At 45.1% G+C, this 27,988-nt stretch overlaps 4 protein-coding genes across 9 annotated transcripts; 2 read left to right on the top strand and 2 right to left on the bottom strand.

The window, feature by feature from the left end:
• Nucleotides 1-387: 387 nt before the first annotated feature.
• On the top strand, nt 388-10,427 carry LOC103630860 (cyclin-T1-3). 5 transcript variants are annotated; one of them, XM_008651915.3, is made up of 8 exons: nt 388-622; nt 715-879; nt 2,060-2,334; nt 7,447-7,528; nt 7,942-8,076; nt 8,330-8,505; nt 8,587-8,738; nt 9,226-10,427. In XM_008651915.3, the coding sequence occupies exons 3-8, from the start codon at nt 2,084-2,086 to the stop codon at nt 9,909-9,911; spliced, it is 1,482 nt and encodes a 493-aa protein (XP_008650137.1). In that variant the 5' UTR covers nt 388-622; nt 715-879; nt 2,060-2,083; the 3' UTR covers nt 9,912-10,427. The 5 variants fall into 5 exon arrangements, with proteins under 5 accessions (XP_008650137.1, XP_008650133.1, XP_008650147.1 ...); XM_008651911.4 differs by having other exon boundaries at nt 450-622; nt 715-886; XM_008651925.4 differs by having other exon boundaries at nt 467-622; nt 721-879.
• A 2,091-nt stretch (nt 10,428-12,518) lies between these two features.
• On the bottom strand, nt 12,519-13,238 carry LOC100284098 (lysM domain containing protein). The gene has a single exon (NM_001156996.2). It carries the CDS (start codon nt 13,149-13,151, stop codon nt 12,813-12,815), a length of 339 nt encoding a protein of 112 aa, NP_001150468.2. The 5' UTR covers nt 13,152-13,238; the 3' UTR covers nt 12,519-12,812.
• A 2,947-nt stretch (nt 13,239-16,185) lies between these two features.
• Nucleotides 16,186-19,604, top strand: LOC100274414 (uncharacterized). Of its 2 annotated transcripts, none has more exons than XM_035965175.1 (5): nt 16,186-16,600; nt 16,819-17,348; nt 17,446-17,645; nt 17,729-17,916; nt 19,032-19,604. In XM_035965175.1, exons 2-5 carry the CDS (start codon nt 17,148-17,150, stop codon nt 19,316-19,318), a joined length of 876 nt encoding a protein of 291 aa, XP_035821068.1. In that variant the 5' UTR covers nt 16,186-16,600; nt 16,819-17,147; the 3' UTR covers nt 19,319-19,604. The 2 variants fall into 2 exon arrangements, with proteins under 2 accessions (XP_035821068.1, NP_001142245.1); NM_001148773.1 differs by having other exon boundaries at nt 16,343-16,600; nt 17,087-17,348; nt 19,032-19,572.
• Nucleotides 19,605-19,777: 173 nt separating this feature from the next.
• LOC542270 (cell division control protein2 homolog) lies at nt 19,778-24,290 on the bottom strand. Its single transcript, NM_001111872.1, is given in 8 exon segments — nt 19,778-20,076; nt 20,167-20,220; nt 20,333-20,420; nt 20,513-20,676; nt 20,856-21,029; nt 23,342-23,462; nt 23,776-23,960; nt 24,068-24,290. Coding segments are annotated over 8 exon segments (885 nt in total). The 5' UTR covers nt 24,077-24,290; the 3' UTR covers nt 19,778-19,986.
• Between the last annotated feature and the right edge of the window lie 3,698 nt (nt 24,291-27,988).

Below are 27,988 nucleotides of genomic sequence, written 5' to 3'. Positions count from 1 at the left end.
ATGTCAAGTATATCCATCTAAATAACATTACAAAATTTCTAGCATCATTTAACCATCCATTCAACACACCAAAAATAATTGCATAAAGTAGTAACACTAAGATAGTACTATATAGCACATTACATGTTCCATTACATGGTCATTAAATTGTCGTTAAGCCTTCTATTATATTATGACCTAAAAGGTTGTTAAATGGTAAAAAAGATGGATGGCTAAAGTCCAAGTTCATGCTTGGGCTAGATTTATATTGGATATTTTATACCCGTGGGTTGACGGGTATGGATGAAGGCGGAACGTTCTAATACCCGTTTACCCATTGGGTGAATATTTTTGTTCAATAATAAACCCGCGGGTATAATATTTACCATCGGTTATCAGGTCGCGGATACCCATTGCCATCTCGGGCGCCAAGACTTGATTGATGGCTGCGTACACGTGGGCCGCCCGTTCGAAACCGTGGCCCGTCGCGCTTCATACTTCGCGGTCAGCGACTCAGCGGCATGCTCGGGTCCGATGGTTCCCGTCTCCGACACCGCACTGCTCACAACTTCGACACCACTTCCGACTCCGTCGCCAGGTCCGCCGCCGGCGAGAGCGCCGCAGTCGCTAGCTCCGTATGCAGGTATGTCGCCTCCGTATGCTCCTCTGTCTCATACTCTCATTCATTCCCTCCCTCTTCCCCTTCTCCTTGTCATCCCGTTTTCCTCGCGCTAGGGTTAGAGTATACAGCTGCAGCGGCGGGTGCTCCTGCCGGTACCGAGTGAGTGTGAGACGGCGGAAGCTCCACGTCCAGCGGCGTGCCCCTCCGTCTTCCGTCACTCCAGATCCGAGGCAGTTCACTGCTGGGACGCAGTCAGAGCTGTTCGGTGGAGCTGACAGGTAACAAGTATGTCATGTTCATATTTTTCCAGGAAATTTCTTTTGTAAGATGTTAAGTGTAAGGGAAAAGAATCATACTTATACACAGCTCCTGTACATTCGCGGAAGTTCATTGCTGTAAATATCTTGTGCAGCAAGAACGGTAATAACAAACTAATTGACCTTTATATTTGCATGAATTCTCTTCATCATTAAGTCTAGTGTGCGATTTGTTGTGTGTTACTCCTTTAGTAATACAGATCGTGTAGAGTAAGTGGATGAAGGCCATGTTAAAAAAATAAGACCATGACATTATCAAGCTAAGGGCTTGCCTAGCGCTACATGCTAGCTAGTGGCTTCAAGCTCCATGTCTGCGTTCCATGTCCAAATCACAGGTATCAAGTGCCTGATCTGAGGAAGTGCCGAAGCATTCACTAAAGTGTGCGCTGTGAGGGTCGCGCTTGAAGAAAGCTGACAGAAGCCGCTCAAAAAGCATAAAAGTGATTCATGCATAGCAGAGTGAGGAGCAGGGGCAGATCTAGAATTTTTGGCTAATGATGTCACAATGCAGATAGTGTGTAAAAGGTTCCAAATTCAATTCAAAGTGTAATACTGTGTTTTAGTTGGGCGAAATTCAAAAGAAGAAATGGTAGTACCAAACAAATGATGTTGCCTTAATTATAGAACACACTCATCATTCACTAGACAACAACCTACATGTTGAGATTTTCTTTCTAGAAGTGCTTTCCTGGTGGAACCAAATGAATATAAAGATCATGCAAGTTAGACAGTTCTGGTCGTTTGTTTAGTAGCCATATGAATGATTCATGTGACTTTGTGGTTTGAACTCTGATTGTGCAACCAATCAATAACTTGCATGATCTTTATATCCATTTGGTTTAACCAGGAAAGTACTTCTAGAAAGAAAATCCGAACATGCAGGTTGTTGTCATGTGCTCTATAATTAAGGTGACATCATTTGTTTAGTGTTACTTACCATTGCCCATATGTAAACCTTTTTGAAGCATTTATGTACCTTGAATAACATACAAGTCCTAAATGTGATTGCTGCACTCTGGTGTTTAGACTTTGGACATGTACATGCACTGATTTTTTTAATATTGCATAACAGTGAACAGTCATTTACCTAGCTATTGATTTTGCAACCAGTAACACTGTATGCCACACTTCTTTGCTTCAGGTTTTTGAGAAGAGGAATATAATCATGGTTATCATGCAGAGCAGTGACTCTTCACATAATGGTTCACATAATGGAATTGTAGAAAATAGTCCGTACAGAATTCCATATGACAGACATGCAGAAGGTGATCAACTTGGTGCTTCATGGTATTTTAGTAGAAAAGAAATAGAGGAGAATTCCGTATCGAGGAGGGACGGCATTGATCTGAAGAAAGAGTCTTATCTTCGCAAGTCATATTGCACATTTCTGCAGGATTTGGGGATGAGGCTTAAAGTGTAAGTATATTTTATACCACAAATTCTATGTCAATTATTTTTACTTCTGTTTCCTGAAAATACAATATCCATTCGCCTGCATTGTTATTTTCAAATTTATTTAGATAAGCTGCTAATTTTCTGGTGCTTAGTTTTCCTAGGGCGAATCCCATTTATTTCCTAGACTTAAGGGTGGGAGTTGAGATTTCACCCTAACATAAGACCAAATGTCTTTATATTTTTTTTTCACTTTAGACTACACCATACAAATAACACCCTAACTTTGGAAAGTGTTTCTTTGTCTATGCGAGAGGACAGAGGAATGCATGGGTTGTTTACCATTTAATAGTGAATACCACTTTTACTTGTTTTAATGTTTTGTTGATATGGAAAAAATATTAGGTTCCATGTTTCATATGAAGGAAGTCTTATCTTCATGCAGCCACAGACTGGTGGTTTCACTTGTAGCAACCGGCTGTTGTCTGGTTCAGCAAAACCATGTCCCAGAATCAATTCAGTGTGTCATATTATTTGTCAAAATTGCTAACTCGAGTTTGCCACATAGCTAAAAGCACCCTCCAATGCCTGTTAGGTGTTATTTGAACGGTATAATTTAGGGTGAAAAGTGTTCCAAGTTCCAACTGTTTTTCCCATCTATTTTCCCCTGTTAACTGTATATAAATGATTTATGACTGATGCCATATTCACATCTGTTAACCTGTAACATCTAATTATAAATGGCAGCATCTTAATTATAAATGCGAGTGCTGGTAGATTACAGCTTTTTATATTCTAGAATAGCTCGAGTCCTAGGCAACACCCTTTATATGTTGATAACAATATTCGATGGATGGTGGTAAGACTTGATAACATTAATTGCTAAATACATACACCATGAAGATTGCAAGGTCTGTAGACTTCTACTCGCCGGCGTGCCTTGCCGGAGACAAAGAAGATGATCCCTAGATCACTCAAACGCTCACAAAAAAACTCAACACAAACACTAGAAGAACACACTGAGTTCTGGTGCTGTCAAAATACACTGCTACCTTTCTGTATTATGTTGTTTTCATTAAATACACAATTACAAAGACTTAAGACCACAAATCACAACACCAATCTCAATCAATTAGCTAAGAAAGGAAACTAACCAATCAACAAAGAAGGGAACAAAAGACTGAGCCGGATCATGCAACAACCCCCCCTAAGCCTGTCTCAGTTTATTTGACCTTGACGATGTCAATCTTGCCACGAATTTCAGCGGATCATGCGTGCCCAACAGCCCAAGTGACTTCACCAGAATGTTCGCAAGCTGTTCTTTAGTGCTCACAGCCTCACATGATCCACATAGATCCTGATCTTCCCATTCTCCACAGATTCACAGATGAAATCGAATTTAGTGTTGATGGGCTTACTTCAATCATGATGAATAGGGTTCTTGCTATATGCAATTGCGGAATGATTGTTCATTTTCAACAATAGATGCTGCCTCCACCCTTGATCTAGACGGCGAGTCCATCTCCAATTCCTGGTGATGTGAGGCCACCAACGGTGATAGATTTGGGGAAGACGGCTGCATCGGGGGCCCCTTACTTTCCTTTTCTTCAATTTGGGCCATAATGGACGCAAGATCTGCATCAGCGCCCCTTCAGTGGGCTTCTCCCTAGCCTGGGCCTGCTCGTCCCTCCTCTTCTTGCGGCATTCGCGAGCCCAATGGCCACTTTTGCCACAATATTTACATTTGTCGGCAACAATTTGCTGCCCCTTTACGTTGCCGCCGACGTTCCTTGGTGGCCTCGAGCTGACATCGTCTCTGCTGCGCCTGCCACCATGCCCACGACTCATGCTCAACGACGTCTGTTTCTTGCCTGTGCTTCCACTACCGGAGAGTTGGAGCCACGACAAAATACGCGCCACCAATTCATACTTGGCCAGGTTTAGGCCAGCTGAGGCTCCATCGGCGTTGCTGCCACCAAGATCGTACAGTTCCTCCGCCGCCTTGAGCCTCCCAATCAACTCCCCACAGATAGTATATTGAGATTGAGAAGGGTTTCGATCGCCATCACGATCTGAGTACCTTGTAGGGACCTATAGGAATTTGTCCACGATCTCTAGCCTCTGGTGCTCAGCATTGATGACCTCCAACTGGTTGACTAGGTCGATGATGTGCATGCCAAAGTCGTCAACAAATTCACAATCCTTGAACTTGAGTTACTCGAACTCACGTCGTAGCGTTGTTGCCTTAGCTTGGCACACTTGCTCCACCCCGAGGTGCGTTTTCTTGAGTGCGTCCCACATGATCTTGGCGGTCGCCTTGCTTGCGATCGCCCCTTGCATCTCTGGAGGTACCCTGAGGGCGATTTCCTCCAGAGCATTGCGATCGTTGGTGTAGTCGGTGCTGTCGATGTTCATCGCCGTCCAAAGATCTCCCACCTGCAGCTTCAACTGCATGAGTGCTGCCCATGAATAGTAGTTGGTCTTGAACTCTTGGTCAGCAACAGGTACTTCCCGCTGCCGCCACTCTCCCTCATGACCTGGTGGATCACTAGGCCGCAATCGCCATTTCCATAGCCGCTCTCCATCTCCTGATGGCGTCACGGTGGCAAAGCAGTTTGTCCGTGCTGTATGACTGCAAGCACGTCCCCAACAGCGATAGTGGCTCTAATACTAGTTGTAGACGCAAAAGGGCCTCTAGCCTAGTGGTTAAGGCTTCTGAGTAGCACCTCCAAGTCCCAGGTTCGATTCCCCTCGGGGGCGAATTTTCGGGCTTGGTTAAAAAAATCCCCTTGCTGTGCCTCATCCGCTCTCGGGCTACGATGTTCTGTGCGCCACCCTCCGGTTGGGCCGTTGCAGAGTGGACAGTTGACGTTGACCCGTTAGTGATGGGAGACCAGTGTTTGAGGATTTTCTCGATCGGGACCATTGTTTCAGTCTCAATATTATACCGAGAGGGCGGTCATTCCCTCGCTGGCCGAGTTTTTACTAGTTGTAGACTTCTACAGCCGGCGTGCCTTACCAAATATGAAGAAGATGATCTAATTGCTTAGATCACTCAAATACTCACAAAAAACTCAACTCGAGCACTAGAAAAAACATGGCCGGTAGGGGAAAGACCGCCCCCACGATATTATATTAAGAAAAATTTTAATCGTAGCCTCGATCGAGAAAGGTCACGAAAGCTGATCTCCTGTGCAACATGAGGGTCCGCCCCCTATTGGCCAGATATTTACTCGTGCTTTGAGCTCTCCCATCCCCTACACGACGATCCGCCCCCCATAGGCCAGTCCATCTCATGTGCACATGACCAGGGGAACCAGCGAGTGACCTTTTTTAACCTCAGCCTGAAATTCGCTACCACTGGGATTCGAACTCAGGACCTAAGGAGTGCTACTCAGACCACCTAACCAACTCGGCTAGAGGCCACTGAGTTTGGTGCTGCCAAAATACACTGCTATCTTTCTGTGTTCTATTGATCTGATTAAATACACAGTTAGAAAGGCTCAGCCACAAATCACGGCACCGGTCTCAATCAATTAGCTAAGAAAGGAAGCTAATCAAGAAGGAAACAAGAGACCGAGATGGATTATGCAACAAGATATTTTTCCTTGGCGATTCACTACACACAATGCAAAGCAATTACCATACTACATAAAATGGTCTATTGAGAGATGACCAAACGTACTAATAGAACTATTTGAAGAGTCGGTTGCCTACACACTTTGGCACTAGGGACCACCCTTAGATGGATCTTTTATTACGGCACTATGTTGTTACCGACTCCTCGCTGCTGAGTCCGTAACCTTGGTTTCCTGGTGTCCTTCAATGGGGAGTGGAGAGGGAGATTGGAGTGGCGCAAGGTGTATGGAAGAAGAGGGCGCTGATCACCCAGATCTCCTGCGCCGGCGTCGTGCCTGGCCAGGATGATCCCAGGTGATCTCGCCCAAACAAAAGGGAGATCTTATTCCTGGTTGATTATTACAGCTGATGCCCAGCCGCCTTTATAGCCATAGGCGGTCTCAGGATAGACATATCTACTGCTACTATTTAGCCACATAAAAAGGAACTAACCTATTATTTAGGAACTGCTACTATTTAGCCACATAAAAAGGAACTAACCTATTATTTAGGAACTGATTAAACAGAAACTATTCCTGACTTATCTCCTCTTTCCTATTTCTGCGCCTTGTGAATTGGCGGCCCACAAAAGCATCTATAACATATGTCTATTTAATACTTCGTCTTTTGTATATTGAATGGACTTCTCCAGTTTCTCCTGGTATTTTAGTAGAATTATAGAGTACTTATCTTTAATTCTTCATTTTTATACAAACATGTCTTATCTGCTTGTTTTAGACAGTTTAAGGTATTAGTATTTGGCTGTTCAAGTTGATTTCTATGTGTTCATGATTTTTTAATAGTTCTTCTATATGTATGCTCAATTTTCTGTGCCTGCAATAGTGCAATGTAGATCATTTGGTACCAAATAGATTTATTTTGATGATTGTCATTGCGCACACCTGTTCATTCAATTTTATATCTGATAGTTCACATATAACTGTCCACAACAGTGCTTCTTTTGTAATAAAAAAAGAGAGACTAAGACCTGATATGCTTTCATAAGCACAAGTGTCAAATTAGTAAACAGCTTCATTGGCAATCAATGCAATAGCAATTGAGGGATGGTGAATTTTCTACTTCAATACTGGTTATATTGTGGTTGCTAGTTCTTGGCTAGCATGTCATGAGCAATTGATACCATTCTTGTTTGTAGTTAGGTGGAGCAGATCGATGTTTTCAAGTCGTCCGATTAATCGTCCAATTCGGTTTGGACCAATCACAATTAATCGCCCAAGTCGTCCGACTACTCGTGATTAATCGCGATTAATCGCCCTAGTCGGTCAGCCAGAACGACCAGCAAGGCGTCCGACTTGAAAACATTGAAACAGATAATGCACAACATTGTTTAACACTATTTGAGTTGCCTAACTGCCTGAAAATTACTGTATTTTGATTGTCTACTATCTGGTAAACATGCCTGCATGTTACTGCACGTTTTATGATGTCTTGTTTGAGTTGAAATCTTTTATATATGCAATTTTTATTCTTCTAATGCCAACTAACTCCATAATGTAGGCCTCAAGTGACAATTGCTACTGCTATAGTGTTCTGTCATCGGTTTTTTCTTCGTCAATCTCATGCGAAAAATGACAGACGGGTAAGTTTTCTAGATGCTTTTTTAACCTTTTGACCTCTGTGTTTTTAACATGATTGTAAAGAGTATTTTTCTTTATAAACATAAATCACTTGGACAGTTGGACACTTTGGTTTACATTGTAGCCAGTGCGATCTCATTAAGTCAGTAGGTAGTAACCGGTAAATCTCCGATGCTCACAGTTCTGGTACCACCTACACGTGGAAGACAAAAATATCTTGTTTTCACATATAAAACACATGTTTTATTAGACGTGCCACAAAAAAGAAAATCCTCATTATCTTAAAAAATTAAGTTTGTTGTCAATACATGCATTTCTTTTTAGCATACTGGTGCCGCTTGCTTATTTCTCCTTGATAGTTATTCATCATCTGCTAATGGAAGTTTTAATATATAAGTTCATTATAACAATGCAGACAATTGCAACAGTATGTATGTTCTTGGCGGGAAAAGTTGAAGAAACACCCAGACCTCTGAAGGATGTCATACTTCTTTCATACGAGATCATCCACAAAAAGGATCCTGCTGCAGTTCAACGAATAAAACATAAGGTGATTTTTAGAGCATTTAATATCTTGATTTTTCCTGTTCTAGGTAATCCAAGCTTTGTAACCTATGAACTATGATGTTATTATCCTTTTCTCCTATTATTGTTCTGTTGATGGCTCTTCTTTTTCATTTCTCCTATGGTACTTTTTTTCTTTTCTAAAGGCAAGGCCAGGGCTGCTCTTTTTTTATGCAACTTTACATCCTGATTACTGTGGCACACAACAATAACCGAGTCTGTTTGTTTTCTTTCTTCAGGAAGTATATGAACAACAGAAGGAACTTATTTTACTTGGGGAACGTGTTGTTCTTGTAACACTTGGTTTTGATTTTAATGTGAACCATCCTTACAAGCCCTTGGTTGAAGCAATAAAAAAATTTGAGGTTGCTCAAAATGCACTTGCGCAAGTTGCCTGGAATTTTGTCAATGATGGGTATGCTAAAATTACTCTTCATCACTGCAAATAGTAATCCACAAACATGCCTACTTACTATACCTTAAAAGGGGTGTGCAGGCTCCGCACTTCACTTTGCCTGCAATTTAAACCGCACCATATTGCGGCTGGCGCAATCTTCCTGGCTGCGAAGTTTCTTAAAGTCAAGCTTCCATCAGATGGCGAGAAGGTCTGGTGGCAAGAGTTTGATGTAACTCCGCGGCAGTTGGAAGGTTGGTCTCTAGATGCAAAGTCACTAGTGTGCAACTTAACTGCACTACTGTAAAAAAACAATGTCGTAAGTGCTAGTTTCCTACTAATTAGCTATCTAGTAATCCCATGGAAATTGGACAGCCAAAGATAATTGGCGTGTCCAAAAATGATATGATCGTGGAACTAAGATAGGTTGAAGGCACACACAATTCCACGATATATGGCTCTACACTCAAGGCAACCCCAGTTGACTTCAGATGCATCCTGGGGACATGCCAAGTACAGATAGTCAGGAATAATTTGTTGGTGGTGTCATTTTAGTGCATTCGTTTAGTTAGGTCTTGCCAATCTTGCAATTTTGCTGTGTATCCATTTGCCATCATGATTATTCTTTTGGTCCTTTTCTTCACTTCTGATGCTATATTTTTGTTTTGGAAGATCATTTTTATGAATAATACCATCGAACACACATGCTTATGCTTTATGTTTTTGGTTTACTCCTCTCAGAGGTTAGCAACCAGATGTTGGAACTCTATGAGCAGAACCGTGTTCAACCACCACCATCACAAGGTAATGATACTGAAGGCAGTTCTGTAACTGCTGTGAATCAACGTGCTCTGGGTAAAGTTCCAGGAGTAGTTGATGAACCTCCTGCCCATGAACATAACCAAGCAACCAGGCAATCGAGCCAGCAGAACATGTCAGGCCACCATGGCTATGATCACCCTCATCCGGAGAAGCGAAACTATAGGGTACCCCCAAATGAAGCAAGGGATGACAGTGCTAACAGCAGCGAGGGTCCCAACGTGTCAGCCTCGATGATGGATGCAATGAAAAAGATAAACAAGGATAAGGTGAAAGCGGCCCTGGAGAAGCGGAGATCAAAAGGTGACCTTTCGAGAAAGGTTGATGTGATGGATGATGATGACCTCATTGAGAGGGAGCTGGAACATGGCGTGGAGTTGGCGGTTGAGGATGAGAAGGTCAAGCAGGAGAGAAGGCAGAGCTGGCCTCATCCTTCACACCGTGTAGACCACCGGAGCACCGACCGTGAGAATACCGAAGAGGGTGAGCTATCCATGGACAGTCAGGAACACCATTCTCCGGAGCATGACAATCGGAAGAGAAAGGATGCGCATGAGCACCGGAACTATGATCGTGATGAAAGGGACCTTAAAAGGCTAAGGTCATGAGCATCACACATCCTGTGGGAGTCTCGTGTTGTTTGGGCTGTAACATGACGTTGATATGCTTATTTGGTGTGCTGGGGGATTTGGACTGTTACATACAAGTTAAGATGGTTTCCCCACGGATCATGTTTGTGTTAGTCCATGTTGGCAATTGAGATGGCGCTGTGACTTGAGTATTGCAAACAGTAAGGAAGCGGCATCCGACGGCTATCTGAAGTGTGTATTTGATTCCAAGGTTACCTGAACCCTAATGGAAGCATGCGATTTTATTATTCGCCCGTCTATCTTGGTACTGGGGAGGAGATCGTGCATAGACTAATTGTTGATTTTTTATGCCATGTAATGTCCATGCTCTCTACCTAAATTATGGATTGTTTTGGCCTTTTAGATACACAGTTTTTATTATACGTTCATATATAGGTAAAAACATATCTAGAAAAGTAAAAAAAAGTGTAGCATGCAGTGCCGTTCGTTTGCCCGGTCTACGTGGGCATGCAGTATACCACCTATTTTGTCGCAGCCTGCATTTTCTTTAAGCATGGTACATATGCAAGCTTATTGCTATCATTGTACACATACATGGTGTGAGAGAAATGGAATAGAATGCTCCTTACATATATTGGGTAGTGTAAAAATGAAAACATTGACACTCCTCTCGTGTCAATACGGACCTTAATACAGACTCGTAGCCCTTGTGGTCTCGTTAGTTGGGTCAAGCTTCTCGGCCTTGTAGCCTCTATGGAGTCGTCTCCCGAGGCGTGCGTCATCGTACCTCTAGTATGGTATCGTGTCCTGTCCACCTTCCTGTAGCTACTCCGATTTAGACATGACAGTACTTGGTGGGTTCTGTTGAGTTAGCTCAAGGCGTGGTTTAGGGATGTCTTCAGTACAACTTCATCTTCTGTCATCCCCTAGCGTCATCTTTCATCATGCGTAGACGCACGCCTCGGACGTATTGCCATGTCCCCTCCGGTGTATGGGTCACTATAGAAGCTCCGATGCTGAGGTTTCTACAATCGGGGTCGTCCGGTCCTACTGGTCAACAGTGATATATATTCGTTGTCGTGTTTGACAAAGACCCTCGATACCTCTTCCACCGTCCGGGCATGACTCAGTGATGTCCCATCGTGCCGACATGGCTTGATAATACTAAGTCGGTCGGCTTTTGTCTTGCTGGGTTGCTCGACAGGCAGGTTGGTCAGTAGTCTCGCCTCGTTGGGTTGCTCGGTGGGTAGGTTGGTGGTCGGCAACCATATCTCGTTGGGTTACTTGGCGGGCAGGTTAGTCGGTAGCCTCGCCTTGTTGGTTGTTCGGTGGGCAGGTTGCTCGGCAACCTCGCCTCGCTGGGTCGCTCGGCGGACATTTGTTCGGTGGGCAGTCGGCTTGACGAGTTGTCCCTGGGTGGCCTTTTGGGCCTTCTCGTCGAACTGCTTGGCAGGCAGACCGTTTTTGGGAGGTATTGGGGTCTTCTTTGGGTACCCTGTTTCCATGCACCCAACACTAACTGTACACTTGCACTAGAATACTACGGTTTATACGTTGTTACAAAATTGTGGCTTTGAATGCGGTAAAACTACCATAGTTTTGTCATGACATTTGAATATAGTATTAAAAAAATCATGGGTTTAAAAAACTTTACATCCAAACACGACCTAAGATTTACTCTCATCAGCTTGGTAGCATTGACGATGATGATTGCTAATTTGGTTTGTTTATCCTGACAAATCTAATTTGTTTGACACTGGCTGAAGAACATAAGACGAATAAATACACTAGAAATCACGCCCTTAATTAATATGTATTAAATCAGTTCTGCGTAGAATTTAATTTAAATATCCTACAACGATGATACTGACGATCAAGACTCTAAGAGCAGTCCTAATCCTCCATATCATTCAGTTTTCAGAGCATTAATTCAGCTACCATAGCCTAAAAGATGATGTGACAAGCAATTAAATGAAAAAAAGAGTAAACTAGGTTTTGCATAGACTTAGTTTCGACACAATATCAAATAAGAGAAGATTAATATTAAATTCAGTTAAATAATATTGATTGTTGCCTTGAAGAGGTAGTGTCTAGTAATTCCTCCATTCTAGAATATAAGGTGTAACCGTTTTTTATTTTTGTCCCACAATATAAGGCGTATTCTCTATACACATGTATATCGATACAGTATTATAGAGAGAATAAAATGAATTTATTAGTCTTTGAACTAGAGCTGCTTAGGACTTATATAATGAGACGCAGAGTAGTAGTTTTAAATGACGTGGAGACTATAGAAACTATAATTAGTTTCTTATGTTGAGACTGTTCTAACGGTCTCCAAGACACCAACGGTCCGATGCCCAGCCCAGCACCACACCAGACACCACTGACGAGACGACCGTAGATAGAACAGTCCCTGCCCCCCACGTATCGCTTTGGGATTGGGAGGAAGAGCCCTGGACTGGAAGCAGACGAACCGGCCAAGGACCGTTGGGACTTGCGTGGCATCAGCTCACCGGCCGGCCCGTGCTACGTGTCGCCGCCCCGGCGAGATGGACGGTACCACCCTCGTCGATGAAAGCAGGGGCAAGAGGTACTAGTGAACGAGGTTGAGCTACTGAAGCATAAAAAAATAAGCCAACAATTTTATCTCTTCATTCACTTGAAGCACTAGCGCGGCGTCCCTTACAATTTACACACAGGAGGCTGGAGGCCTCGTCCAGAGCTTCTTGCTACACGCTGTTCACGCATACTTAACAGTACATGGCGTCCTCTTGCATCGCTACGCTCCCTCTGCAGTGCAGTCTGCACACCGTATTAGTACGTACGCGGCATCATGCAGAGGGGGCTTGACGACACCGCAGCAAGTCAGCAACGGCATTCTGTTTGGTTCACGACGACCGATGGATCGCCATCGATCTACCTGGGCTTGGACGGCGTGATCCGGATGACGAGGCCGGGGAAGACGTCGTCGGGGTCGTGCACGTGCGGGTTCCGCTCCAGGATGAGAGGGTCGCCGCACTTGTCGCTGATGCTGTGCAGCGTCTCGCCCTCCGCCACCACGTAGATCTCCTCGCACGGCCGCGCCGACAGCGCCGCGCCGCGCACCACCACCACCGGCGCGCCGCCCCCGCCTTCCCCGGCGCCCAGCGTGCACACCACCACCAGCATCGCCACCAGCGACAGCGCCACGCACCACGACGCCGCGTCCGCCGCCGCCTGCACCCACTCCTTCTTGATCTGCCGCCGCCCCGCCATCCGCCCCGAGCTTTGATGGCTCAGCTCGCAAAGTGTTGCCGTAGTGAGAGATGGGAGTTGGAGTTGTTCTTGTCTCGGGCAGTTGGTACTTGGTAGGGTAGGATGGGAGGCTTTTATAGAGCCAGAGGTCCTCTCAGGAGTAGGACTCGGGAGAGAGCGGGAGTGGTGGAGCCGTGGGGGCAGCCAGGCCCTCCACGTAGTGGCATGCAGCTTTGGGCAAGTATCCGTTGGAAGACAAGCCCACTAGCCCAGGGCCCAGGGGAGGCACTCAGATGGTGTCAGAGTGCATGGCAAGTGATGTCGCTGGAATGGCATGCCCTGCTGCCCGCCTGCAGACTGCAGTGCTGCCGCGCAAAGAAGCCAGTGGTGGGACCGGGAGAGGAAAAACCTGCCACGATGAGATGACTGGGATAGGTGGGCGGCGCAGCAGTGGAGCCAACCAATCACGCACTGCACCAAGTGGCGTACCCGTGTCCACGAGAAGAGCCCACCTTTCGGTGCCCACCACCGCTCGCTCACTCGGAGACGGAGTCGGGCAGCCGGCGCTAGCGGCGGCGGCGGCAGCGTGGTGCAGCCAAGTCTCAAGTGCGGTGCCGCCCCGCACTGCCACTGCCACCTGCGCGCACCGTCCCAGCGCCGCCAGAACCGCCACAACGGGCAACCGGTGGCAGGGCGGCTGAACGAAATATTCGTAGCTTGTCATTCGATTTGTGGTCAATTTAATGATGAGCTAATCCGCGAGCTATCATATTTTAATAAAACAAAACAAAACTATATACATATCATTTAAGTAACAATTAATAAACATGTTATAGGTATGCATGTTGTCTATGTTTATGAGTTAAACTAATGATTGATAAACTATGTCTATGTATTAGATTAGTCTATGCGAATATAATTGTGGATTAAACTAATGAATATGTGTGTGAATTGATGAGTGATGAGTAACATTGATGTGGATTGTGAAACTATAAGTATAATTACTATTTTCTATTGTTAAATTAATTTAGAATTAACTAGAAATTGATTATTATATACATATTTTTTTGCTCTAGCTCATTCGAGTTGACTTCGTGACTCGTTAGCTTAACAAGTCGAGCCGAGCCAAATCGAACTCAAACGAGTAAGCCAAGCTGGCTCGATATTCAGCCCTACCGACGGCGTTGAGCAGGGTCGTGCCTAAGATTTTGGGGATCCTGGATGAAAGCTTATATAGAGGCCCTATAAACCAAGGTATATATAATAACTATATATATATGTATAGTATAATTATAAGCACACATTTTGATGCCCCAAACGATAAACATAATTAGCTAGCTATTGTCTATGTTATACTCGTATGCGCGAAGGTCGATCCTCGATGACGAGTCCTATCACTTGTTGTCCTGCCTAGTCCTTTGGTGATGTGGTAGCTACACCGTGGCAGAAATTATGTTTTCTAAATGTATTTTGTTCTGAGTCCTAACTTGGGAACTGGATTACGTGAGCATGCCAACAACTGCTTTTGCTTTATGTTACGTGAGCAGGATAGTAGAGGCTGGACTGTCCGCTTAGCATGGGATGGTTGGGCCAACAAAACGATTGCTGTTTGGACAAATTAAATAACTAAATACTATATTTAAGTATATACCTGAGGAAGGCCTAATATTTTGGGGGGTTAGACGCCCGCTCGACTTGACCCCTCTCAGTTATGGCCCTAGTGGTTAGACTATCTCCAGAAAATTCCCTATCACATTTCTTATTTTATTCTTTATTTCAAACTTCTCTCTAATTAGAGCATCTCCAGCAGAACACATAAAAAAATCCCAAAAACTAATTACGGGGGGCATACTTAAACTGATTAGAGATGGAACAAATTGTTTACTCCAGCAGTTCCCCAAAATCTATTGAGATGTGACGACAACCAGGAAATGTAATTAGATACTGTAGAATTTGTAAGACAAATGACAGGTAACAGTACCGTCTCGCAGATCAGGGAACAGTCATGGTGATGCACTGTACCTGTCTTGCTTTGGTTGATGGATTACCGTAATGCTACAAAATCAGTCTTTCGGAAGGAATCAAATCGCTCATAGCCCATAGGGTCCATAGGGATGGACATGGACAGCTTGGTCGCTGGCGGGAACGAGGCGCACTCGCCGGGGAGGCCCGGCTAGGAGCCCCTCAATCTAGGCTGCTCGTCAAAGAAGGGTTGCGGTGTCAGGCCCTCCTTCTTCGCGGATGCGGAGTCCATGACCGCCAAGTCCGCATTGCTTCACTGTCCTGGATTGATTGTGCAGGCATAATCGAATCCGAAGACTCTCGTGGCTGCATCTCACACTCCCGGTCGTCACCGCTGACACCACCTCCGCCGCCACAGAAACCTCCTCCCTCCACCGTTGCTCCGCTTTCCTCAGTCAACAAAAAAAAGGCGTGCATCGCGGGAAAGGATGTGCGCGCAGATTTGTTCTCACGTATATCTGTGGGACTCTAGTACGTGTTTGCGGGTTGCCAAAAAATGCGAGGAGGAAGGGGTTCCGTTGGAGTAATGAAATCAGCATTTCTCTTCCAAAAATGGTTTTGGGAAGCCTGTGTGTGTTTCATCCAAGGCGATTCCTATTTTTCGCACCCAAGGCGATTCCTCGACCACGCACATGCACAGGTAGGTAGCCCGCTGTTTCCGCCCGAGAATACGTGTTCTCATGTTCTCTCTGCCTGCACTTCCTTGGACTCCATCGGAGCCTCCACCGCCCGTGTCGGACCACGGATCCACTTGCTGGAACTGAAAGAAACACAGCCCATGGGCCAGCGGCGAGGCCCGTGTATGTCATTTTCGGCTCAGCGGAGACGGACACCAGACAAATGCATCCTTCCGATTCTGAAGCCAATTATGTGTGGACCTATTTATTGCAGATGCGCCGCGCTATGCAGTTTGTGCACCCGCAGGCGGAGGCGGAGCAGCAGAACACACGCAAGGCAAGGACAGACACGTCGTTAGGACCAGGAAATGCCAGCAGGCAAAAGAACACGGCGCGCGCGCGCGCACACCCAGACGCGCGACGGCGCGAGTCACTTCCTCCACCCGGGGCCGGCGCCCGGCTGCCTGTTGTGCTGTCATCGTCGTCGTCGCATCACGCCCCCGACCGATCTGCTCCCCCAAACAACACGGACGCACACGCGCGCGCGCAGGGAATCAATCACGCACACGCGCACGCACCGCCACCCTTCCCGAAAAGTCTCCTCACCTCCCGGTCCCGGCCTCCCTTCCTCTCTCTCCCCCCCTCTCAAACATCCCCGCGCCGATGGATCTCCGCCTCGCCCACTAGGCCTCCGGCGCGACCGAGGGTGGGCAGGGGGATGGGGCTCCTCGGGCGGAGGACGTTGCTGCGGCTCCTCGCCCTCGCTTCCGCGGCCGTCGCCGTCGCCGTCACCGTGGAAGCCTACGAGGGCGACGCTGATCCGCTCTACAGGTGCGAGATCCCCCCACCCTGCCTCCTCCGCTGCTTACCTTCGCACGCTGCTTGGTCTCGCAGCCTCGCTTCCGCTCCGCTCCCACGGGCGGCCTTTCCCTTCTATCCCTAATCCAATCTCTAGTTATATTCGCGATCGCTACTCGCCGAACCTTGGACGGCTCACCTCTCAGTCTGATGAAACTTAGCGGATTATGTTCGTCTGTCTATGTGCGAAGGCGAACCTTCGGGGTTACTCCGTTTTAGGCCTCGCTGGACATCCCAGTGCTGTCCGTCTCGGTGCCTCTGGTGGTTTCAGCGAAGGCGAGCGGTTCCGGAAAGGAATAAAAATGGTGCTGTCTGTCTTCGCCTCTTGGCTACTGGCATTGGGGGTGTATAAGTTCTGATTACGCTACATGATTCAGAGTTATATATTATCACCTTTTCATGGTACGGTCCCAAAGGTTGAGCTAGCACAACTACCTCATTTTCCCATATTTTTACCAGAGCTTGTGTGGAAGGATGCCAAAAGACAGGCTCCCTGAAGGAGACTTCTATTAAACATTGTATGGTGCCAACCGATGGCCAACCTGTTGACAAGTCATGGTACACGCATGAGCCACTGTACTTGCAATGGAAGGACTGGAACTGCAAGAGTGAATGCAGATACCACTGTATGATGGAAAGGGAGAATGAAAGGGCAAAGCTTGGCCTCCAGCCTGTTAAGTATCATGGAAAATGGCCTTTGAAGCGTGCCTCTGTGTTTCAGGTAGTCTATTTATTGCCTCTTTGAACTGGAGTTCTCACCTCTTGTGTTTCCCTTTCACTTCCTTGTATAAACTGTATGCCTCTGCTTTCATTATCAGGAACCTTTATCTGCAGCTCTCTCTGCGCTTACTCTTGTTGTGCAATTTAATGGGTGGCTATCATTTTTCCTCTTGCTTTATTATAAACTTCCTCTGCGGCCAGAAACTCACAAGACATACTATGAATACACTGGCTTGTGGCACATCTATGGGCTCCTTGCCATGAATTCATGGTTCTGGAGTGCCATATATCACAGTTGGTAGGCTCTATCACAATGGATACATCTTTTCAGATGAATTGCCTGTTGCTAACTCATTGACCAAGATCTGGTATCTATTGCAGTGACACAATTTGGACAGAAAAACTATATTTTTCATCAGATGCTGCCTTTCTGGGGTATTCCCTCATTTTGGCGATACTGCGGACTTTAAATTTAAGAGACGAAGCATCTAGAGTTATGGTTGCCGCTCCTATTCTAGCATTTGTGACAACCCACATTCTGTACCTCAACTTCTACGAACTTGACAAAGGTAATCTTGGGCATGACCGCTGATACTTGCACTCCTGACACTATAAAAATAGCGGTATTGTTTCTGCACACTTTGTTTTTTTACCAGCACTAAGTATGTAACCCAGATTATATGATATATAAAATTCCATTAGTATGCTAGATTGGAATCTTAGTACCTGACTGGTTGATTACTGAGTTATGTGTACAAAAAAAATACAGCCTCTTTGAAATGCGAGATTCTACAAACACAGGAATAGGAAAAGCATAGGAATATAATGCACCAACATCTTGAATCGTATGGACTGAAAATACTTAGGCCCTTAACCTGCGTTCCAAACAGGCCCTCAATAAATTGCAAGATTGAATGTCTGGATGGAGCACAGAAAAAAAATACAGGAATTCAATGAGAGTGACACAAAGGAACCGTTCCAATTTCCATGAGGTTCAACCTATTGGTAGAATTCATCCAAAATTCTTATGAAACAAACTATTCCACTGGAATTTTTGTAGGATTCATCGAAACCCAATCTTATGTTCTAAAGGTCTTCATAGGAAATTTACCTTTAGGATTCCGTTCTTTTTATAATTCCTCCATTTTTTTTGTCTGTTCCAAAGGGGTTTCAAATTGAATTTTAGTTCATCCAAAGATAAAGCTCGCCAATTAATGGGGTCAAGAATTTGTTTGTTGTTCCATGGTAGGTAGGTAACATGGTGCTTTAGGCTATCCTGCTTATCCATACTCATACTCATATTCAAACTTCACTCTGTGAACAGTACAAAACAATGTTTTAAGTGATCATATGGATGAACTGCTGGACACGGTCTTATAACCTGTTAGTTGTTACCTTATAACTAGACATTTTCTTTCCTGTTTTCATGGGATATGGAGATTTAACAGCGAATGGATGTACTCCCTCCATGGCTCTATCCTAGTACATAAAGACGTAACGATTTTTATTCTAGTTTCATAATATAAGACATGCTCTTTCTAGACATGTATACATTGATGCAGTAGTATAGAGAGAATTAAATACATTTTTTTTTGTTTTTGAATGTAACTTACATCTTATATACTAGGACATAGGGAGTAGCACGTATTAGTGGCTTACGCGGTTACGCTTGTAAAATCTGCAGGCCTGAACATGAAGGTTTGTACTGTGATAATCATTGCTCAGTGTCTCCTATGGGCACTGTGGGCTGTCATGACTCGGCATCCTTCACGGCTGAAGATCATATTTGTTGCCATCGGAGGTGCGGCTGCGGTACTTCTGGAAGCTTCTGACATTCCTCCGCGATGGGGATATGTGGATGGCCGTGCTATATGCCTTGCTGTGGCTATCCCCCTTTCGTACCTTTGGTGGAGCTTTGCCAAGGAAGATGCGGAGATGCGAACGTCAGCAATCCTGAAGAAGGCACGTTAACAAGTCGCCTGTGTGATAATTTCATGCCTGCGCCCAGCCATTGTAAAGATAAAAGTTTCACTTGTAATCTTAGGTAACTACTAACTTAGCATGTGAATTACCGTCTTATTTTTGTTCCACGATGTTCTTGTCCCAGTTCAGAAGGCCATGTTGTTTAAGGGGCCACTTCTATTCTTTAATTTATACAGCAACTGCCACTTGGTAGGCTCGTGCTCATCAACTATAATCTCAGAAGATTGTTACCATGGGTTATCAGTGAGTGGCTATCATAATAATGTCTTTTTTTTGTGTGCGTGTGCAACTGTTTGCTATTCCTTGTGAGATGCTGAGCAAAGTGCATCTCACAAAGCTGGTGTTGAAAAAAAAAATGAAAGTTAAAACGCATCGCACACATTTATCGACATTACATGACGCATAGAAATAAAAGGAAACCATAGATGCTTCCGGGGAAAATAAACATATGACGGATATTTACTTTCAATGGACAGAGACCAAGGCGGTAATCTATTTGACGTTCTTTAATACATCTCAAAACACACCAGATTCGAAATATCCAGCTGAATGACAAAAATGCAGGGAGAGAATGAGAAGAGTACAGGCGTTCATAAAAAGGAATGAGCGACTCAGCTCATACAAATGTCAATGCAACGTCAAGCACATTTAGCAGGTCACTGTACCACTTCAAGGTCCTTGAAGTACTCATGCTCAAGTGCTTGCCTCGCTGTGATTCTTTTGCTTGGCTCGTATCGAAGCATTTTCTGTCAGCAAACAGAAATAGGTGAATTCAATACTGTGAGGGATGTATGAAGCAGCAGCCATGATCATCAGGAGAAATCCATTTGACTTACAGAGAGAAGGTCCAACCCAGCAGGGTCAAGATTTGGGACTACTGTTGCCAGGTCCTGTAATGGAGGCATCGGATATATATGACAAACACAGATTGTAAGCTATGGATGAGGATACACAATGCACTTGCCACATGTGCCCAGCGAAATGCTTATGCTGTTGCCTTACCTGAGCTTGCCACCTGGGGAAAGCTGTCTTGAAGTCAGGCAAACAACTGACTCCTGGCCAACTCTGCTCATTCGGTGTACCTAGTATCCTTCAGCAGTGGCAATGACACAAACAAAGTCAGACAGGTCTAAAATACGCAAATACAGAATAAGAAATTTAATGCCAGCACAATCATAGAACCTGAATATCTTAAAAAGTTCGTCGATCTCAGAATCGCCAGGGAATAGTGGCTTTTGGTTCACCATTTCCGCAAAGATACAGCCCACAGACCACACATCAACTGGTGTGGAATACTGCCGCGCTCCAAGCAGAATTTCTGGAGCTCTGTACCATAATGTCACTACCTGAAAAATACTTCCATAGATATGTACTGTGAATTAATGTGACTAGAATATACAGCAAAAGGTTACGTTATTCGGGTAAAAATTGTGGGAATCCATAACTTTGGCATCCCTCACAATATTTTTTTCCCTAACAGGACAATTCAGACTCCCTTTCTCAAGTTAGAGCATAACAAATGTACCTCATGAGTAAATGTACGGACAGGAATTCCAAATGCCCTGGCTAAACCAAAGTCTGCAAGCTTCAGTGCATTAGTGCGCCGATCTATCAATAAGTTTTGAGGTTTCAAGTCTCGATGAAGAACTCTATGAGAATGGCAGTACGCAACACCGTGGAGTATCTGGTAGAGGTATGACTGGAGAAAGAAGAAAATAGTTACATTTCAGAATGCACCCACAAGCACCTGCACCTCATTCATTTTCAGGTTATGAGATATAATGGAAATGAGGAAAGGGAAATAAATAGGATGAAAAACTTCTAGTCACATTAATCTTGTTCACTATGTAACACACTCCAACCAAGTAGAAGTAATTTGCTGTGATGCATTGAATATAGTGCATTGTGTAATGGGATCAGCGAATCCCTAAATCTTGTTAGAAAATTAGTCAAAGGAAATGCAGTATCATTACTGAGCTAATAGGACATGAAAATAGCGGGCATTGGAGCAGTGGTGTGGTGCCGCACACACGAGGATCCCACAGTTCTGGGATGGACAAGCTACATTTGCCAGTCACTTTACAGCAAAGAACGACAATAACAGTGAACACACGGGGCATTCGCAGGAGTTACTGTGGAGAAAAGGTTGACTTAAAGTCACTAGGGTAGTGTGTCTCTTTACATGAGGAGATAAAACCATGTGCTCAAGATAACCTTATAAGGAAATATGCAGCTGGGGTCGCAAATAAGCAGGTCCTACCATGTTACTGAGAGGCATTAGAGACTATATGAATGAGAATTCCAATATCACCACAACAATGTAGGTTGATGGTATCATGGTACTCCCAAAGTTAGAAATATATATGTCCAAGCGGCAGGTGCAAGCCCCCCACCCCCCACACAAGGTGTTTACAGTGCCACAAGTTCTAAAGCAAAGGGGTCATGAGGCAATGTAACCATGGATCCTTCTTCCCAAATCGTGCATCCTAGTTTACGTTACTACAAAAACAAGCCTAGTAAGTACAAAAGGTCAAAACAATCACTTTTCTGCTACCATATAAAAACGCAGTAACGCTCGACGATAGAAGACAACAGGCAAATACAGCATATATTTAGGGATGAAAACGGACGGAAAAAATCCCGTTCCGATCCGACCCGTTTTCTACATTGTATCCGTCCGTTTCCAGATTTTCGGAAAAATACGGGTTCGGGTCGGGTTACGGGTTGGAAGTCTGCGGGACCGGGACGGAAACGGGAAAGGATGTTTTCCGTTCGGATTATCGGGATCCCGTATTCGGTCGGGATATTTCCGGATTTAACCCGAATTTATCCCGAAGCTTAAGGCCCACAAGTTGTATACTTTATACAATCCATCAGCTTGTGACCATCATCTGTCGGGCCCAAAACAGCCAAGCCCAGCTATTGTTTACTGGACACCTCCCTGGCTCCCCACGTCCACACACATGATGACATGAAAGTGCAACCCTAAGCCCACTCACAAACTCTCACGAGGACACCTGCAATGCTGTGCTGCGCGGCTCCACCTCCTCCTCCATACGTCGTCACGCCATGGATGAGGATGATGAGGACACCTTCTCCTCCATACGCCGTTTGGTGCAGCCCACATGCATACAAGCTTGCTGCAGCCCACAAGCATATACATGCATATGCTGCTTGCTAGAGAAAATTATTACCAGCATGGGTTCCTTTCTTTGTTTATCTTCAAAATTATTTCATTGTCTCAGGTGTCTTAAACGCCCCACTTAGCCTACGTCAATAATAAGGATTGCCTGCTGCTTTGGCTGTTTGCTGCTACCTATCATTTGCAAATACTTATACACATGTATTCTATTGTTCAGTGGCTATGTGGTCATGTAATCTTCTGGTGATGCGGACTTATTTTCTCGTTGTTTAGTGGACTGTGAATTTGTACTATGGCTACAACACCTTGTGAGTGTTTGTTTCCGGCTATTTTTTCCGTTGAGGCAATTTCCGTCCGTTTTCGGTTAATTTTCGGCCATTTTGGTTCGTTTCCGTAAACCCGTATAACCCCGACCGACTTCCGTCCGTGGTTGTTCCGCTCCCGATTCCGTTTCCGATGATGAATTGCGGGAGCGGAAACGGGAGAAGAGTTTTTCCGTCCATTTCCGTCCGTTTTCATCGCTACATATATTGAGTTAAAGTGATGATGTGGAACCCTTCTCTGTCTTCTATCTAAATTCTAGCGCATCGGATGGGAACAAAAAAAGGTTTTACATGCAAAAGGAAGACACTAGATGGGCCTCTACTCTACAACCTTGAGCTGCTCTTTAGTTAGATTACTCTTCAGTTCCACATTGCCATTGTTTCGTTGCAAGTTCGATTCCAAGAACAGCATAACAAGATGTTACGACATACAAAATAGTAATCAATAAACGCATGAGCCAACGTTCGAGTTTATCTATATGTGGAGCTGAACAGAAGCAAGGCGCGGACTCGCGGTCATAAACTAACATATTCTGCGCTTCTCACCTTGATCAAAGTGGGATTCTTAGCAAACTCCGGGCAGGAGTCCATGAACTTCTTGAGGTCCAGATCCAGGTACTCGAAGACAAGGTATATGCGCTTCTCGCTGTGGACAACATCATGTAATCTGCACGCAGAAGAGCAAAGCTTCTCAGCGTACCGACACTACAGGCCATCTCACCATCAAGTGCAATGGCTTTACTTCGTTGGATAGTGGGTACACACCAGCACCACCATTTCCATCGATGAACGAATCTCGTCCTAAGACGACACCTACCCACTGTTGCATAAAGCTACCTGGAACCACTGCCCACTTGGACCGACCAGCGAATCGATCGATCGCGGATGCGTCGGCCGATCGATCGACCCTAAATCCGTCGTAATAACAGCAATGCAAAAGGGGGAATATAATGGAGGAGGGCAGAGCAGGCGCAGCGGACCTGACGATGTTGCCGTGGTTCATCTCCTTGAGGAGAGAGATCTCGCGGATGGCGGTGGACGGGACGCCCTCGTCCTCCTGCTCGAGGCGGATCTTCTTGAGCGCGATCGTCTCGTTGGTGGCCTTGTCCAGCGCCTTGTACACCACCCCGTACGTGCCCTCCCCGATCTTCTCCACCTTCTCGTACTGAAGCAGCAGCAGCAGCACGCACGCACGCGACGAGCAGAACACACTCGATCAGAGAAACCAAATCAAAACCCTCGAGTCCGAATCGGGCCAGATCGCTCGCTTACCTGCTCCATTGCGTGCCCCCAATGCGAACGCAGCCGCGGCTGCGGGTGCGGAACGAACTAAGTGGCGAGGAAGCGGAAGCGGGAGCGGGGTGGGGTGGAGAAATGGAAGGGGGTTAGGGGGAGAGGCAGAGGCAGAGGAGACGGGGAAAGGCGGCGGCTGGTGAAGCTGCAGCTGCCGCCCCCCGACGAGGGCTGCTGGGTGCTGGTCTGCTCCTCGCCCGCGCCGCTGCCTACTGCTGCTCGCTCGCTCGCTTCTATTGTTGCTGGCCTGGTGGCTTTGGCTTTTATTCGCTGTTTGACTGCGGCAGCTTTCGTCGCTGCTGGTGCTGGCCAACCCTCGTTGTTCTCACTCATTCATTGCCTAGTAGGTGTTTTTTTTTACTGGTGAGTGATGATGATGATCTGGGCGGTTTACTGGTTCTTGTTGGGCTGCTTTAGGGTTTGGATGGGACCATGGGCCTGTTTGTGTGGCAGGTTTACGCCTGCCTAGCCCGCTCTGTGTTCTTTGTCATGAGTCGCTCTTTTTTTTGTTCAATTTCTTCAACAACTGTGTCTCTTCTCTTCTCTATGTCTTCTACCATTATTAAGCACCAGTTCCCACCGACCACGAGGGAAGATCATGGAACATCGTAAACGCATAGCTCGAGTAGCGTCGTTTGGATCCAAGTGCTATTAAAAATGATAACTACTCATACATAGTTGTTAGTAAAATGCAAGTGAAAACACCTCAACACAACAAGTTCGGTAGATAAGCCCTTGTTTTTGTAGTGTCTCGGGAGCAATGTCAGTTCAATTTAAAATTTTCATTAAAAATGTACTAACTTGAGTACGGGTGATTAGAGGGAGGTGGGGTAGGGGAAGCTACGTTGAAGTTGGCACCGATTTAGTTAGGACACCAACGAGAAGATGATGTATTTGTGGTAACGATGCAAAGATTGTTGAGATCGTATTTAGACCCTTTTTAGGACATACAACTGAAAAGAATAACACAAAAATAGAATATGACCGAAAATGCAATACAAAGCCATAAAGATTTTATGATAATAGGTGTTTAGTTTAATTGTAGGAGGGAAACAGAAAACAAGAACACAATGAGATTTTAGCATATGTTTTTTTTTTCTCTCGTAATGTTCCTGTGGAATCGAGCATAAAGAAAAGTCCTCTTTGTTTTTTTTTTATCCAAAAGAGGACTTTTCTCCTACCCGAAGCGAAATCAAATAATATTATATTACAGTGTATATAGTCATCCTACCCGAAGCGAGCCTCATGCTTGCTGTTCTGTTGTTGTGGGCTCAAAAATGGGGCTTCGAGCCAGCCCCTGTGAGCTTTACACGCGTGGAGGGTGGAGCGGCATGCCTGCAAGTGACCAAGAAAAAAGAGAGGTGACCGAGGGCAAGAGGTCGGACGTCGGAGACAGACAGAGAGAAAAGACGAGACCCGGCTTTGCCGACGGCGACGGCACCATGGACCGATCGGCCACGGAGCTGATGAGCCGCCGCTTTGGATGCCCGCCATGCCATGCCCACTCACGATGTCGCCTTGTCCGCCGGTTGCCAAAGACACTGCTCGCTACGACCAGTGGCAGAGGGCAAAATAGACCCCGTTTGGATCAGCTTTTATGCCGCTTATGGTGGGAGACAATTGTATTTTTGGGACTTCAGATATGACGTTTCGCAATTATACCATCCAAAACATTTACTCCCTCCGTTTCTTTTTATTTGTCGCTGGATAGTATAATTTTACACTATCCAGCGACAAATAAAAAGAAACGGAGGGAGTATTTTGTAAAAACGGTACTATAAACATCTTCTAATTGATTATACATGCATATTTTTTCACTTTTCTAATTTATCTCCACGTATTGTATACTCACATTTACATCTCTTCGTCACCTGCTAATCTGCTAAGCGCCGCCATGAACGAGTTGAGAAAGGATCACTCGATCTCTCAAGAACTGCCCTTATATTTCTAGCAGGCATCACCCCCAGACGGTGGTTGTTGAGTAATGTGCATATTTCATAACCGCTCACTGCGCATTGTCTCAAATGAATGCGTCCGGCCGTCCCGGCTCTCGCGCTGCCATGGTGGCGGGCTGGCGGCCTCCCGGTGCTCCGGCGCTCGACTGCTCGGGCTACCACTAACACTATTGCCTGTTGTTGGATGGATTTGCATCAAAAGCGGCATGTGACGATCATATACAAGCGGCACGACACTGCGCAGCGCAGGTCCACGGCAGCGTAAAGCCTCCGCTTTCCCTCTGTGTGGCTTGTGTCCTGGATCCGTGGTGCCACGACAACCAATGCGCATGAAGATGGCAGCCTTGAAACCTGGCCTGCCCCGAGCGCCTGTCATCAGGCTGATTCCAAGAATTCTCCATCTCATCTCATCTCATTTCTACTCTTTTTAAATATCTCATCCTCTCTCATTTCTACTCCTCTCTAATCATTTCTCCTATTCAGCATCCATTTATACTTTTACTTGGCTATTTGACATTTATACATCAATTCTTGGAGTTTTAAAACCGTACAATATTTATAATACTATACTACACATTGTTATGTGGTAATAAAACACAAAAATTATTAATTTCATAATTATTATCACTGATTAGTGGGGGAGGGAGATTAGAGCTCCTCCTTGAGAGCTAGTTTGGAAGTCCAAAATCCGAAGAGGATTGAAGGGGCTAAAATCCCCTTCTTATTCAAAATTGAATAAGGAGAGGATTTTAACCCCTCAAATCCCCCTCAAATCCCCTCCGGATTTGAGGGGAAGTTCCACTCTCACCCAATAGGGCTTTGTTCGGTTGACAGGGGTTAAATCCCCAAGGGTATCTTATCTAGGGAGGGATTCAGTGGATCCCTCCCATGACATTCAATCCCTTTGGGGGTTTAATCCCTCTCCCTCTCTTGGAAACATGTGTTCGGTTAATGCAGGGATTGCAACCTTATAGTTACTCAAGTTTAAACATAAAACATATCATTATATTCTCTCCAAAAAATAAACATAACAGCCATACAATTCCCAATACATATGATCAATCTTTGTTCTAATTATACACAGATTGCCAAATAAAATGTTCAACATTCAGCAAAGATTTGATATGCTAGAACAACACATAATGTGTATCAACCGGCATGTGTAACATCAAGTGCTACAAACATCAAGCATAAAGATGCCTCAACTGGCAGGTTGTGAATTTATTTCCTCTTTCTCCGATTGCTTTCTCCTCCCTATAACACCATGAAACGAGTGCATGAATATGTACAATAAACCAAAGTAGATTGCAACAAAAAAAAGTGTACGAGGCAATAATACAATAATAAATGGTCCTATAATATAATGGGCATATAGCTATTTTTCAAGTGTACAAGTAGTAGTAGAAAAATGAAGAAAAATCATGAGTAGGTTAATGAACAATTTGCTACACTCATTTGTGGATAATCCTGCTAGAGAAATCGTCCTAAATTACTGCAAGCTTTAGTAGTGCAACAATGCCAATATGCTATGCACCCAACACATATTATCAAGAAAACATATTATCTGAATCAATCGAGAGTTTTTTTGGGGTGCAGAAGCACATATTAGAAACTCGAGAACATTACATGTTGTATTTTATTGATTTTTTTCATGCCTTATGCACAACAATACATTGGACTGGTCCTTGGTTCGGTTACTTGCTTGGCCACGCTAGGTGGTTGAAGGGACAAGGGTGTTAAGTAACCCTAGTTAGGGTTATGTGGGCAAATACATACATTTGCCCCTGAGGGGTCTCACATCTCTATATAAGGAACCTGTACACCCCCTCATAATATAGAGATCAGAAAGAGGCCAGAGGCCCAACCCTATATCCAATGTCTCGCGTGTTTTCTCTGTCGTGCTTATGGGAAGGGGGACGGGTTCTCTACATCTTCTTGTGCCTCT

This window comes from Zea mays, chromosome 1 (genome assembly GCF_902167145.1).
Source record: "Zea mays cultivar B73 chromosome 1, Zm-B73-REFERENCE-NAM-5.0, whole genome shotgun sequence".
In the NCBI taxonomy this organism is placed as follows: Eukaryota; Viridiplantae; Streptophyta; class Magnoliopsida; order Poales; family Poaceae; genus Zea; species Zea mays.
This window is presented reverse-complemented; position numbering and strand designations above follow the sequence as displayed.